The sequence below is a fragment of the Euprymna scolopes genome, chromosome 27 (genome assembly GCF_053919585.1).
Source record: "Euprymna scolopes isolate OS-2025 chromosome 27, ASM5391958v1, whole genome shotgun sequence".
In the NCBI taxonomy this organism is placed as follows: domain Eukaryota; kingdom Metazoa; phylum Mollusca; class Cephalopoda; order Sepiida; family Sepiolidae; genus Euprymna; species Euprymna scolopes.
In genome coordinates, this window is record NC_136508.1 from 85,752,933 (window position 1) to 85,769,744 (window position 16,812).

At 35.0% G+C, this 16,812-nt stretch overlaps 1 protein-coding gene across 2 annotated transcripts in view; it reads left to right on the forward strand.

Moving 5' to 3' along the window:
• The window catches only part of LOC145248962 (mitochondrial import receptor subunit TOM70-like), a 172,932-nt gene that overhangs the window by 46,851 nt on the left and 109,269 nt on the right, over positions 1 to 16,812 (forward strand). For both annotated transcript variants that reach the window (XM_080110770.1, XM_080110769.1), the window contains exon 5: positions 6,861 to 6,964. In XM_080110770.1, coding sequence (XP_079966896.1) covers positions 6,861 to 6,964 — 104 coding nt within the window. The remainder of the gene's footprint in view (positions 1 to 6,860; positions 6,965 to 16,812) is intronic.

Consider the following 16,812-nt stretch of genomic DNA (forward strand, 5'->3'; position numbering starts at 1 on the left):
GGAGCTAACATTTGTATATTAGTCACATGTCAAATTGTAATTTGTAATGTTTTGCTGTGGTTGTGGCAGGTGGTGGCATGATAAAATAATGACAAAATACAATTTTGCATTTTGTTAATTGTTTAATATATTAAGCATATATTTCTATTTTGGCATAAGAAAATGCAACTAATCGGGAGTTAACCTTTTCATTTGAGTCGTGTGTTAAAGTGTAAGTTTGATTGTTTTGAAGTCATTGTATTAAAATATTAAAAATAATACTCTTTCGTAGTTTGTGAATTGTACATATTTTTTTTGTTTTCTTTTTTCTTTTTTGTGATGATAAATCCTAATTTAATACTTGTATAATAAGCAAAAAAAAAAAAGTGTAAAAATGTTTTATGTGAAAAAAGAAATAGTGCATCGATAAAAAACATTAAAAGTAGCAAGTTACCTTCTGGATTAGTTTTTCATCGCAATGTATTCTAATGCTTTTATGTTCGAAAAATAATAACCATTATTGTATTTTTTAATGGAAACATGGAACCGTTCTCTATGGAAATGTAACAAATTTGTTTATTTTTGAATTACCAAATTTTGTAATATGTTTTTTGCCCCCACCCCCACGAATTCTAAGAAAAGAAATATGTAGGGAAAGCCGAGATCACAGTGTAGTATCTGTTCTGATACAGCATTTCACCTTCTCTGACTTCGATCAGTTGAGAAATTCTTCTAGACTGAGTCAATTTGTATTTTTTGTGCCCTTCCAGAATGCAACGCACCTTTTCAATTTAGTCATGTGTTAAAGTGTAAGTTTGATTTATGCGTTGAAGTTGTCATGTTGCAAATTGTTTTTTTTTTTACAAAGACATAACCACTTATCAAGGCCCAGAGACCACTCAAGTATAAGGGTTAAGAGTGTACAGTAGTCAATTGGACTATATAGTAATCGTTAGTAATGGAGATTCGGTAAATTTCTTAACTTAAGTGGAACGGCTCATCAAGAACTTGTTTACGTTGGACTTGAAGACAACCATATTGTAGTCAGCTGGAAAGCAGAAAAACAGAAGACAATTCCACAGGCATGCAGTTCTAAGAAAGATGCTTTGTTCATGGAATCTACATTTAGGTTTAGGCACAGCTAAAGAGTGGGGCAATTATTGATAGTGTTTTCAGCTAGATTAGTGTTTCTTGTGAAAGTTTGGCGAGGGGGGGACCATAGACTGAAGCTCAGTCGAACACTTTCTATGAAAATAACGACCAAGTACTTAGGTAATATTTGCTGGTATAGTAAGCCAACAAAAATAAGTTGGAGAATGTTCTAATAAAAAAAGGAGTGCATCCCCAAAAACGTACAAGTAACCGTCTAGGATTAGTTTTGCAGTGCAATGTATTTTAATGCTTTTATTAGGATCGAACAGCAATAATCATTAATGTGTTTTTATAATGGAGGCATGAAACCCTTCCGTAATGCACTGTAACCACTTAGTTCGTTCGTAAAGTATCGAACTGTAAGACAATAATTGATGCTAAATATGTGACTTCCTGAGAAACAAAGTTTATGTGTAATAGGAAGAACACGGCCTGGCAGTCTTAGAGCTGAACAAATGTGTAAATAGACTTACGTATTGGATAGGAGTGTAAAAAGAAAAAAAAAAACAACAAAAAAAAGTAATGCAGTAAGTTCTAATTGCATGCAACATTGTTGTTGGCAAATAGACTAAGAACAGAAGCCCTTTTTTTGTATTGACTGGCAAATAAGTATTAATCCCAGTAAGCTAGGTTTGTTTATTTCATCGCAGTCATAGTGATGTACACATGTGTAGGTAAAGTTGCCTAATGTAAGGTAACGAACCCCAAAAAATGTGTCACAGGCGAGCAGAAGTTGTATTTTCTGTGAAGGACGTCCTGAAGGGTCATAAAATATGTTTGTAAGTAATGCTATACTAAATGTTCATTTATAAAAAGGGAGAATTGTTATTCCAGGATATGGGAATAGTCAGTGCTCAGCCAATTGAAGTAATCAAAATTATGTTGGGGAGAATTCATTAATTAGGTAGTGTAAAATGGAAAGATTGTTATTTATATGTACGTAATAACCAATTAATGGCAGTCCAAGCACAGTAGGGTAAGAAAGTGTAGAAGTTTTCCTGGTGTCAACTGGTAGCAGTGAGAGCACTAACTAATGAGAGAGAAAAATAAGAACTTCTTCCTTTGCAGATGTGGCGATTGTGATGGTGTTTCTCCACGGATTTTTTTTTTTTTACACAGTGGTCACCACTTATCAAGGCCCGGAAGCCACTCAGGGATAAGGGTTATTGCAAGTACATTACGTTAGTGTGGAGATTTGATGAAATGTTTACTTAAGGGAGCGGTTCATTAGGAATTTGTTAACGTTGGACTTGAAGACATCCAAGTTGTGGTCAGGTGGGAAGCAGGCAGACGGAACAGTTCCACAGGCGTGCAGTTCTAAGAAAGAAACTTTGTTCATGGAATCCACGTTTTGATTTAGGCACAGATAAAGAATGGGGGAAATTTTTCACAGTGGATTCAGCTAGACGGGTGTTTTTCGTGAAAGATTGGCGAGGGGGGACCAGAGATTGGAGTTCAGATGAGCACTTGCCATGGAAATAACTATAAGACAAGGATATGCTCGCAACGTCTCTTCTGTGGGAGAGAGGTTGCAGGGTAGAGAAAAGGGCATCCCCCACTAAGCCACGAAGTCTATTTTGTACTCTGTCAAGGCAGGATAGGCTGTTTTTAGCAGCTCCTGCCCAGATATGGCAGCAGTATTCCATCCTTGGACGTACTTGGCTTTTATATAGATAGAGAATTGCATCAGTAGTGAGATATCTTCTGGAGCGGTAGAAGGATCCCACCATCTTTCCAGCGACCTTGGCAACAGACTTGATGTACGTGTTCCATTTCAGATCAGGAGTAAAGGTCAAAACCAGAAGCTTGTCAAAACACGGGGCCTCTCCCAGACGAGAGCCATCCATCCCAATTGATGCCAGATGAGGATCAGAGTGTTGATGATGTAAGGATAGGAGTTTGGTCTTAGATGCATTAAAGGTAACCAGTCACGTCTTCCCCCACTGAACCACGCGCTCGAGATCAGAGGAGAGAGAATCAGAGAACTTTGTCATTAACAGCCTTTGATGTGTTGCCGTAGATGGTCGTGTTATCAGCATAGATGTCAATGAATGATTTAAGTATGTGTTTAGGGAGGTCGTTGATGTAGATCAGGAAGAGAGTTGGGCCCAGGATTGACCCCTGAGGGACTCCAGCATTAATACTGCAGGCCTCCGATTTTTGTCCATCAACCACTACACTTATGAGCCTATCGGAGAGAAATGATTTAATGATTGAGAAAACATTTCCAGTAATACCGTAGCTAGAAATCTTGTGAAGTAGACCCTTATGCCATACCTTGTCGAAGGCCTTTGCAATATGTCAAGATCAATTGCCCTAGAAAGGATGCCTTTGTCAAGAGATTCACTAATCCTGTAAGATATAACCGTCAGCACATTTGCGGTAGATCTTGTAGAGCGGAAACCATATTGTGTGTCACTAAGAAGGTTGTTTCTGCTGAGGTGGTTGACTATTTCTCTATTTAATATGGATTCCAGCAACTTACTCATAACACACAGGAGACTTATTGGTCTGTACTGAGAGGGAGATGACTTATCACCTGAGTTCTTAAATACAGGGCAAACTGATGAGGTCTTCCAGGGAGTTGGAAAGCACTTCTCCTTAAGGCAGCGCTTAAACAGTTTCGTAAGTATGGGAGCAAGTTCTGGTTGAAGCTTTTTTAACACTATAATTGGGATGCCATCAGGGCCAGTTGCTTTACTGGAATCAAGGTTCTTGATTAGCTTGGCGACCTCATGCACGGATATTTGTATGTTACCTAGCGTGTTCTGTGTTATAGGAGGAAATATGGGGAGTTGATGGCCTTTGTCACATAGGGTAGAATTAGCTGAAAAGTTCTTTGCAAATAGTTTGGCCTTGTCTGATGCTGACGAGATGACCTCTGGTCTGTTGATAATGGTTGGGATAGAACGCACACTTCTGTTACTGGTGGGAACCAAGCCGCTGATCAGCTACCTTGGATTTAACAGACTGGGCATATAGCTCTCTTGCATTTTTTATTACTCTTTTACAGTGGTTGCTGGCAGTCCTGAAAGCAGCTTTAGTCTCAGTGCATCTATTACATTGGTAGCTATGGAAAAAGTGATTTCTGTGCGCGATAGCAGCAGCACATTCTGGGGAGAACCATGGCTGGCTGTTAGGTTTTTGTTGGAATTTTTTAGATGGTATGACTTGGTCTATGCCTACAATTAACCATTCGGTCGGATCTGATACTATAGAGGATACTTCCTTTTTAAACATGGAGTGCAGAGGTAAATCAGATATGAATGTACAGAAGCTATCCCAGTCAGCCATAGAGTATCGGTATACAGTACGGTGGAGGGGTACGTCTGGGGACTTATTACATTTCGTTTTTATCTTAACTGATACGACGGAGTGGTCGGAGGATCCTAGAGGAGAATGAATGGAACATGAACATAGCTCAGGGGAAGTTGAGAGAAAAAGGTCTAGGAGGCTTGCATATTGATCGGGTGTATCCGGCACACGGGTGGGTTCGCGAACAATCTGAGTGAGGTCATAAGCAATGGCAAAATCATGACAAAACCTTCCCTCATTGTCTGTCTTATTTGAATGGGTCAACCATTCCACGTTATGGACGTTGAAGTCACCACAGATGTGGATGTTAGCCGAAGGATGTGCAGACAGGATGTGGCCTATTTTCTCAGATATGCTCTTAAAGATAGTAACTCCGCTGTTGTGGGGCCGATAGAGGGCAAATATAAATGCAGTGGTATTAGCAAGTGCAACCCAGAAGCACATATAGGGTAAATTAGGATCTTCTCTAGAGATATCCCTGCCACATGGGAAGCCATCTTTAATGTAGGCATATTCCATGCCCATGGCGATCTTGGATATAATGTAACATTTTATTAGCATGAGTGAATGTGACAGAAATGGTCGTAAGCTACATAAGACAATGGCTATCAAGGTAGATATATTGAATTTGTATGTGGCATGTGTTGAAAACTTACGCTACTTTGGTCCAGAGGGGAATTTCTGCAATCATTTGATTATATAATAGACAAGTGTAAGTTTTACTGTTTCTCAAAGTTTGTTACTAACCAATTTATAATAGCAAACCTTTTTAAGCTACCTGTCAGGTAGAGATGGCTGCTGCTGCTTCTTTTCTAGCTTCTACTTTTTAGAATATTTAATGTTACTTAAAAAACAAATTAATGCTTCATTAATTTGTTTGAAAAGTGAAACGTTTCTTTTTCATTTTTGATGGAATGTGTTGTACACTTGTGTGCAATCATGCAACTTTAATTGCATTTTTGTCAACAAAGGTTACAAGTTTTTGTAGCTGAAGAAAGAAAATGGAATGCTGAAAAACGCAAGCACACTTTTCAATCAGTAATTAAAACAAAAAGTAAAATTTGCACGAAATATAAATTTATACAACATTTCTAGTTTTGTCATAACAGTTTATTATTGAAAGTTATGTATGTAAGAGAAATAGGTGTGCTTAATTTTTAAATAATGGAACTGTGCAGTCAATCCACAATTAAAAATCATTGAAATCCTAAAAAATGTCATTTCTTTTTATCTTATTAGATGTGAGAGGAGGGCAGTACTTGGAAATAACTATGGCATTTTTTTAAACAAATTAATATTCTATTTTTTAAAAGTTTAATTAAAATTTTATTTAGATTTTAAAATGTTTTTTTTTCAATGCTTAAAAATTTGTTTAGTAGTGAATGAGAGAAAATTTAAATTATGTTTTCTTTTTATGTTTTTTTATTATTGGAATCTTTTGAGATGAATAATTTGTATATTTATTTATTTGCGAAATGTTATCCTCATCTTCATAGTTTTTGTTTCATCATGTTTCGGCTAAATATTCATCTGGCCTTCTTCAGGTGATTAACCACGACTGGATAGGAATGCTGAGTCTCTTAATTGTATCCTCAGTAATTACTGCCTCCCATAGTTGTCTCACCACGTTTTGGCCAACTAATCCTCTGGCCTGCTTTGAGTAGGATTGAAACCACTATCTTCAGACAATGCTCATCTGGAACTGTAGAGATTCAACAGCTCTATCTACTGAAGAAAGCCAAAGGATGAGTTGGCTGAAACGTGGTGAAGCAACAACTATGACGATAAGGATAACAATCCGCAAATGTTTTCTTTTGTCCACCTTCATTTCCTTTTTTTTTTTTCATTGAAAAAAAAATCTTGATTCATTGATTTTAAGTAATAAAATAGGAATTAAATTACAAAGCATTAGCAATTGTGTGAATCCAGTATGTTTTCAATATTTGTCAATCACTGCTGGTCGCATCATACATTCTGAGGAACGTTTATCGTTTCATTTTCCAGGTGGCCATGAGAAAGAGCATCTTAAATGTTTTGCCTATTACTTTTTCATGAATCATTATTTCAAGTATTTTTATCTCTTTTTATCATGGCTCTAGTTTTTCATAGCATGAACTTAACCAAGTTAAATAAATTTGAAGCCAAGGATTTTTTTTTTGTTTGCCATTTTGAAAATAGAAAATCTTCATTAAAAACACATTTTTAATGAAAAAAAACAAACACTTTCATATATTGTATAATTGCAAAAGAAAATTAAAAAAAAAATTTATTTTTTGTTTTCTTCTATGATCTTATAATATTCTTGTGTTTATTCGAAAAATTTGATTTTTTTTACATCTTACAATCTCTGATTATTATGAAGCATAGTAATTCTTTTTGTTGAATAATCTTATAGATTTTTTCTTTTGTTTCAGTCTCGTAAGCCAACATTGCCGTCCAAGACGTTTATGAGTGTTTTTAAAGAAATGTTCAGAAACGACCCCATTTTCAACATAGATGTTTCAAACTTAAATGAAAGGTGAATGAAAATGTGTTTTTAAAAATTTATTTTATTTACTTAAGAGATGTCTTTTTTACTTTTCTTTCTGATTTAAAATACCAAGCATATTTCAAATTCTTGAAATTCCTATGAATTGCATAAATTTATTTTTAAACACTTGCTTATTTTATAAGAACTTATCACAGCTTGAGGTAGAGATAATTAAAAGGATTAGAATTAATTGAATAATTAAAAATTTTTAAATATGTGTCCTTTTATCTCTGAAAGATTTTTCTTTTCTTGGGGGAGGAGGTTGTCATGTTTCAGTTTGGAATTCACCCAACACACAGTTCGCAAGGACATATAAAATAAGTGACGACGAACGTCTATCCTAACATAACTTTATCTTTGTTAGTAAGAATGTTAAAAAGGAGAAGATGGGCAGTAATGGAATGAATTGACTTTTTTTTGTATTTTACTTCAGTAAGTTTTAAGAGATCAAGGGGCTCCCTCCTGGAGCTAACACTTGATTCCGTTATGATTTAAATTTATATCCGAGGGCTCTTTTAAGAATAGATACTGTTCCCTTTATGGCTGCTATCTATATTTCATTACAGCTTGGTCTTCCAGGGATTGCTTCTAAGTATTTATGCTGGTGCTACCAGATCAGGCTGCCTATTGGCTTTCTGAGACGAAATGCACCTACATCAATTTCTGTTTTTGTTTTCTATTCTCTTTTGTAAAACTTAATTATGTTCTACAAAAATAAAAACAAAATCAACGGCCCCTCTCCCTTCTCCCTTCCTTCCCTACTTCCCGGTCCTAGATATGACCTTAAACTATATCTGATGGTGAGGCCCCAGTTTGCGGGCTTTGGGGAGCATGGAGCCACCCTTTAATTGCCATTGCTCTCAGGTTCACTCTGACCCGGAGTGGTAGGGTCCCAAAATAAATAAAAAACAAACCAAAAATAAAAAAAATAAATAAATAATAATAAATACATTCTATTAAAAAATTATTCTTCAAAATTTGATCAGATTCTACTGCAACCTGTTGGCAGGGCATCAGAATATGCCGGCTACCCCCCTGCAGAGAGTAGAAGTCCCTCAATGGGGCTACCTGTTGACCGTAGGTAGCGACCCGTAATACCCTTAGGACGGGATCCTGGTGGTTGAGAGATTTGGAGGTCAGGATTTAGTACCCCCACTTCCCAACACACAACTTTGGCCCTTACTGGGCTAGACGGGTGGTCGGAGGGGCCCGATCGTACCAATCGGCTGGTCACGTCAAGCCCCACCATATATCGCCCACCCCATAAACCTATTATCAACACAATATACCTATCCTTTCCTCACAAATAACATCTACTCCCTAATGGTGGAAAGCGGTGGCTGAGGGTCAATCGACGAAGTGAAATATCTATGACATGGCTGCAAACCCTTTAAATTACTTTGTATCCCAAAGTAACATCAAAGGAAAACAGTTGCTCATAAATGATATCACATAAATCGAGTATATCATCTTTGTATCCTTGTTGAGCCTGGGCGAATGGGTTTCCCCCCAGGCACTTCCCATATAGGGCTCCGAGGTGGGTGGGGAGCAAAGATGATGAAAAAAAACAACCTTTTTGATTATGGCTTTTATTATTCCCCAAAAAAGAAACTTCTCTGATGTTTCCGACATCTCAAGTTCAGAGGACAAACAGAATTGCTTAATCAATGAAAACACGATATTTTTAGCAATGGAAACACTTGAAAAAAATGAAATAAATAAAATTTCACCTTTTACAATGGAAAAAATTTTCTCTCCAAAAATAAAACCCAAAATGATAAAAAGACTGCAAAATAACACCATACTTATCGAATTGAAACAAAAAACACAAGCTAAAGAAATTCTCAAATGGCAAACCTTTAACAATATCAAAATTAAAACTTATCCCCATCCATACCTAAACTCCTCAAAAGGAGTCATTAGATGCAGCGAACTATCAAATTGCTCGACTGAGGAAATTTTATCTAATCTATCATCCCAAAGTGTTACAGATGTAAAAAGAATAAGAATAAAACGAAATGGAGAAACTATATTGACAAATACATATATACTCTCCTTTGACTCCACAAACCCCCTAAGTGAGATTAAAATCGGATACCTAAAAGTGAACGTTGAAAAATACATCCCAAACCCTCTAAGGTGCTACAATTGTCAACAATTTGGACATCACCAATCCAAATGCACCAAATCACCAATATGTATAAGATGTGGTGAAAACTCAAAACATAGTGACTGCAAAAAAGACCCCAAATGCTCAAACTATAAGGAAAACCATTCAGCTGACTTCAAAGGATGCAAAACATGGCTAAAAGAAATAACAACAATAAAGTACATAAAAAATATAACCTTCCCGGAAGCCAGGAAAATTATGAACACAAGATACTCAGAAGTAACCAAGAATGCTAAAATACAAATCAAAGTTCTCAAAGTTATACAAAAAAATCCTCCAGAAATAAAAACTGAAGAACTATCTCAATTGATAAAAGAGATGAAAGACCTAATGAAAGAAATTAAAACACTAATCCTGAACTCTGGAAATAATCAGTCTACAAAAGAGAGTACAACAAAAAAAAAAACAGAACCAACAAATCAAAAAACTCAAATTAAATCAAACAAAGAAAAAACTCACCAAATGAAAACAACCCTTATAAACAAATCAAATGAAACAACACCATCACCCAATAAAACAAAAACTAAAGAAAAAAACAAACAAACCAAGATCTAGATCCCAATCAACCTCAAGAGGAGGAAACAAAATAGAAACACTGGAGGAGATGGAAGTAGAAGACAAAACACCCCCAGACAAATAAAATGACAGACCACAATAAAAAAAAAACTCAAACTATCATTCAATGGAACTGCCGAGGACTTAAGGCAAACATAAACGACTTGTTACTGTTAATATCTAAACTACGACCTGCTATCATCTGCCTCCAGGAAACATTCCTAAAGACACACGATAACATCACTATAAAAAACTACACCCAATACAACTTTATACACAATACTGGACAGAGGGCCTCCGGAGGTGTATCGATTCTAGTTAGAAACGATATCCCTCAGAGTGAAATAACTCTAGACACCACATTACAAGCAATTGCTGTGAAAACCACTTTACATAAAACTATCAACATTTGCTCCATGTATATCCCACCACATGACCCCATAAATGAAGCCGAAGTCAACAAAATAATAGAACTTCCTAGACCATACATCCTACTAGGAGACTTCAACAGCCACAACATCATATGGGGAAGCAATAAAACAGACATAAAAGGTAAAAAACTAGAAAATATTATCAACAATAACAATCTGTCCCTCATGAACCAAATCTCCAATACATATCTCTACCCTGTCTCAGGTACATACTCAGCCATTGATTTGTCGCTATGCGACCCAGCCACATTAATGGACTACAGCTGGCAAGTGTATGATAACTCATGTGGTAGCGATCACTTTCCCATCATATTTGAAAACTCAATCCCGATTGAAGATAACCTCCCCATATGGAAGCTAAACAAAGCTAATTGGGAGGAATATAAAACCCAATGCGATGCAAAACTAATAGACAAAGATGAACCGGAGAACTCTATGGAACACTTCACTGATACGTTTATGTCAATAGCTGGGGAATGTATACCCAAAGGCTCCAAAAAAATATAAAAGACCTTGGTTTAATGAAGATTGCCAAAAACAGTTCACACAACACTGTAACAGGGCCAGATGAAATCCACTACGAGTTCTTGAAATAACTACCTAAAAAATCCTTAATCTACCTCCAAAACATCTTCAATGACATTTGGATCAGGGGTAAACTCCCTGACATATGGAAACAAGCAACAGTGATCCCCATCCCAAACCTGATAAAGTTAAGTCTGATCCCACAAGCTACCGACCCATAGCATTGACAAGTTGCATATGCAAAACATTCGAAAGAATGCTAAACAAAAGATTAACTTGGTACCTCGAAGCAAATGGCCTGATAACAGACCTCCAAAGTGGATTTAGAAATAAAAGAAGCACCATTGACAACCTGGTACGCCTGGAAACTTTCATTAGAGAGGGGTACATAAAAAAAGAACACATAACGACCATCTTCTTTGATTTGGAAAAAGCGTACGAGACAACATGGAGATATGGCATTATGAAAGACCTGCACAATCTAGGTCTAAAGGAAAGACTACCCAAATAGAAGATTTTTATCTGACAGGGACTTTAGGGTTCGTGTGGGATCCACCCTTTCTGACCTCGAAAACCAGGAGGAAGGGGTCCCACAAGGAAGCATACTATCAGTCACTTTATTTAATATAAAGATTAACAATATTACCAAATGCCTAAGTCCTGGAACCGACTGCTCCCTATATGTCGATGACTTTTTGATCTGTTATAGATCAAAAAATGTCCAAACAATAGAGCGACAGTTGCAGCTGAACCTAAACAAAATAAACTGGTGGGCCACAGAAAATGTTCTTAAATTTTCCGAGTCTAAAACGAAGTGCATGCACTTCTGTAATATTAAAAAAATGCACAACGATCCAACCCTCAAACTCGATGGCAAAAAAATTGATATTACTGATCAATATAAATACCTAGGGATCATTTTTGACAAAAAATTGAATTTTATTCCCCATCTGAGATATTTAAAGCAGAAATGCCACAACGCACTACAATTATTAAGAGTTGTCGCTAACACAGACTGGGGAGCAGGCCAACAAACGCTCCTAAAACTATACAGGACTCTAATTCGTTTGAAACTGGACTATGGCTGTTTCATTTATGGGTCAGCAAGGCCTTCCTACATAAATATCCTTGACCCCATTCACCATGAAGGACTAAGACTAATCTTGGGAGCATATAGAACATCCCCCAAAGAAAGCCTATATGCAGAAGCCCACGAAGCACCCCTAAAGCTCAGACAGGAAAAACTTGGCTTACAATACTACCTGAAACTAAAGTCTTGCCCAACAAACCCCGCTTATCAATGTACCTTTGACCCCAAATATAGAAACCTATTTAACAGAAAAGAAAAAGCCATAAAAACCTTCGGACTTCGAATGGAAACCAGTATAGAAGAATCTCAAATTCCAATAACAAATATCCACCATTCTGTAATATCCGAAAACCCACCATGGACTATGAGACAACCAGATGTAATGCTGAACTTAAATGAAAATAAAAAATCAAAAACAAATCCTGCCATATTTCAAGAAGAACTTGAAAATATCAAGCTATGCTACTCTGACTATACATACATATACACAGATGGCTCGAAGGATAACGATAGAGTTGGGTGTGCAGCTACCTACAACAATACAAAAATTAGCAAACGACTTCCGAATGAAACCTCTATATTTAGTGCTGAAACCAGAACCATAGATTTAGCACTGGATATCATTGCTGAAGGAAACTCAGAAAAATTCATTATATTCTCTGACTCCTTATTCGTTTTAACAGCTATAAAAAATAGAAAACAAGAGAACCCCACAATTATCAAACTCCTCAACAAAATAAATCTCATTCCCGACCAAAAGAAAATAATATTCACCTGGATCCCTAGCCACATGGGAATCAGGGGCAATGAAAGAGCCGATGCTATGGCTAAGGAGGCAATGAAGTTGAACCTTGATGGGTACAGGATCCCATACACGGATATTAGACCCCTGATCAACAGCCATATACTTGGGAAATAGCAAAGTCAATGGAATAAAAATACAAATAACAAATTATACAATATAAAACCCACACTTAGAGAGAGGAGGCAGGATTATCAAAAAACAAACAGAAAACAAAATGTCATTTTAACAAGACTTAGAATAGGTCACACACATTTAACCCATTCCTACCTCCTAAAAGGAGAAACTCAACCCCAATGCATTCCCTGTCAAGTACCACTTACTGTAAAACATTTACTAACTGAATGCACAGATCTTTCACAAATTAGGAAAAAACACTATAAAGAAATAGATCTTCAAATAATCTTCAAAGAGAACAACACCAGAAAAATCTTATCTCCCATTAAAGAAATGGGACTCTTCCAAAAAATATAACCCGCAAAACCCTTATATTCTGCAAAAGCATCCTGCAAGACAGAACAAAAATGATAAAATCCACTATAAAACAACCAAACCAAATGCTAACGATTGAAAATACAAAGAGCTTCAAGAATAAAAGTCTCCTATAAAATAACTGGATACAACATCAAATACTATACCCAAAATGACTAGATTCAGCATTGAATGGACCAGAAGGGGTTGATAACCCCCCCCCCCAAAAAAAAAACAGCATTAAATGACCCACAAAGGTTGATATGCTGATTAAATAACCCATCCATCCACCCATCTAAATATTTATGAAGATTCTTTTTTATTAAGCCAGTTGCTCCTATTACAATCGGTATAATGTTTATTTCTTTCAGAGACCATGTCGTTTTTAGATCATTTTTTAGGTCCTGATATTTTGTTATCTTTTCCCATTCAGCTCTGTTAAGGCCGAAATCATTTGGGACTGTGACATCGACAATGAGTGCAGTTCTTTCAGGCTTGTTCCATATAACAATATCTGGTTTGATGGCCTGGTCTTTTATGTATCTGCCTGCCTGTATGTCTTTGTCATAGAACACGGTCACATTTCTGTTTGATGTTATTGTGTATAGACAGAGATGAAAAGTTAGATGGTCCTGTGGGAGGAGAAAAGTGTTCATGTGTGTTGGAGTGAGGCTCTGGCAGAAGCCATGATGGATTCTTTGTCTCCTCATCGACACAGAATTAAAGGCCCAGGCGGATTCTGTTGCACCCCAGAAGGGAGTGTGTTGCCAGCAGCACAGAGAAATGGAAAGGAAGAAGAGTTTCCATGGCTTAACCTTTTGACGAACTTTGTCACGTGCTCAGCTCACCTGAGAGATGGTGTCTAATTGGGCAAGTTAGAAAAGAAGTTGACTGCTAGCACCAATCAACATGAGGTTTACAAACCAAAAATATTCAAAATCTCAAATCGCATAGTGTTGCTACTGGTACAGACATATGGGGATGAGTTATTTGATTTTTAGTAGAACGCAGCTTTTTTTTTTTTCTTTAATCCATCCAGAAAAAGTAAATTTTTATTTAAATCACTTGAACCTCACATGGATACTAGTTCTGTACTTTTTGAGTGAAATCTGCTTTTTCTCTTTCAAGTAAAATAAAAGGTTGACTTCTGCTAAATTGCTAGAGTTTTACCTTTTTTTTAATTTTTTCATTGCAATTTTCCTGTTTTTTTCTATCCCTTTCTTCCTTTCTCTTGCTTTAATTTTCTTTCTATTTTCCTGTTTTTTTCTTAATTTCTTTTCCTCTTCTCATTTTGTCTGTTTTTGATTCCTTTTCCCTCTTATAACAGTTCTTTCTGAAAACTGAAAACGTTAATTTTGTTGTAAAACTAAGACTTCAAGTGATTCAATCAAGTGATTCAAGAAGAGGATAGAGGAATTAGATGACATTTTGTTACATCAAAGAATGACTTCCTGTCTCCTTCCCTATACCTAAGCACACAATGCCTTTTTCTCAATTTTTACTTTCTTAGATGAAACTGATGATGAAAATAATTGATTTGACTGTAAATGAAACTAAATTGTGGCAAATAGATGTCTTTTCTCTCTACACACAAATTCATCTTGATTTCAGCATTTTTTGTCATTCATCCACCCGTATTCCTGATTTTAAAAATATTTGTTTCATTTATGTGTTAAGATATTGCCTAATGGATACTATTGTCTATTATGGAATTATGAAAGTTCAAATTGTATTCAATTAAGCACAAATAGTGTTGCGAAAGGTATGAATCTCAATCCTCCCACCCCCTTCAGTTATGAGTAAAGTAGTTACTTGTGTTCAACTAATTGCATGCAATAGTGTTTGATAGTAAATGACCTTGAACAAACCAAACTGTTAATAAGTCATTATTTTAGTTTAATTTTAGATAATCTTATGCTGAAATTGATGTTTGGTTAATAATGAGTGTCATCTCAAATGATGACCTTTTCATTGTTTGAATAATATTTGTAAATCTAATGACACCAAGATACATCCACTTATAAAAAATTGGATTGAATTAAACCTAATGTTTAGTAATAGTAATATTTGTCATATTTATCTTCATTGAGAAACTTGGTTCCATTCATTAAAACAATGAAGTGAATCTCATTTACCCTAATTTTTTTTTATACAAATACTGTAAAAAATTTTTTTGCCTTATTTAAAATCCTCCAAGTATTAATAAAATATAATTTTTATATGATAAAAAAAAAGTTTAATTCTCCATAGTCCTTATTTAAAAACATTTAAGCTTGATGAAAATAAAAATCTTCTTCCAAAAGAAAAAAAAATACCAACTTTTCAATATCTTCACATATTACAGCTTTCCAATGTTCTAGTATTACTTGCTTATTTGTTTGAATCCATCTTCCTACAGAAAACATCATGAGCCAGAAATGTGTGTATGCCAATCCATGTAAGTGTGGAAAAATATACGAAGGTAAAATATGCTGCGCACTATAAAAGTAAGGCTAGAAGAACCGGGTAGTCGTAATATCTATATTGAACATCAGAAACCCATAATACACATATTGAATTAAGGTTGAAGTTTACTTTGGCTAAAATATGAGAATAACATCCGAGACAAAAACAGTAGTCAGAATAATTTAAATACAAATCGTTTCCACACATTAAAACTAGGCAGGATCAGTACAGAATTTAATTCAAATGCGTGTATGTTTTTTTGTTTTTAAGTTATTTTTTTCTTTGTTGTTTGTTTACAAGTTTGTGAGCCTTAACTATTCTATACCTTTACTGGATATTTTTACTTTAAACAAAAACAAGGCTTTTTTAATTAATAAACATTTTAAATGAATAAAATCAATTATAAATTCCTTATTGTTGAATAAAAATTTAAGACATTTACTTGATTTGTCCTAAAGTTAGGGTTTAGGAAATCGATCAGTTTCACAACTGAAAGTATGTTAGTCTGAATCAAGGTACAATGATTCATAATTGGTACATGGTTTCAGTTTTCAAAAGAAGATCAGAAGTTACATTGGCTGAAACATTGTGAAAATAACATTTAAGATGAGAATAGTAGTCCAAAATAATCTCAATAATAGAATGCTTTTATTGTGCCCATTAAAAAAAATTCACAAATGTTCAGGGGTTTTTTTTTCATTTTTTTTACTGACTTTGAATTTATTTCATTAAAATGACTTCCAATTTTCCTTTTTTTTTTTTTTTTTTTGTTAGTGGAAATAGTGAATATCTTATTGTTATGGAATTAATTTAATTGGAATTTAAATTCTTAAAAAAAAATTACAATAATTGTAAAATTAAGATTTTCATGAAAATCACAAATTTTCATCATTTATCTCCCCTTTTCTTTAAAATTTGTAACATTATTTTTATAGTTATTTTGTTTGTCATTACATTATCCAGATTTTATCTTATAAGATTATCAAATCTAGTCTACCTTTATGCGTTCATCTTATCATTCTCATCCTTTCTTGCCATGCAATGCATTTCCTCTTCAAAGCCTCTAAAACTTTGCCAATTTAGCCTAAAAGGAATAAAAAATTCATACACTATGAAAAATAGCTGTAAAAATACATATTTTCACAATTTTTGTATAATAAAGATTTTTTTTTTTTTTTGTATGATTTGATGAGGAAATACATGATAATTGTATAATTATTATAACTTTGACTTGACATCGTAAATTTGATTTACGCCATGTTTCAAAACATGAATTTAAATATAAGCGATAATGAAAATTATTTTGATAATCTGAAATGATATATTTTGCTTTAACAATATTTTATG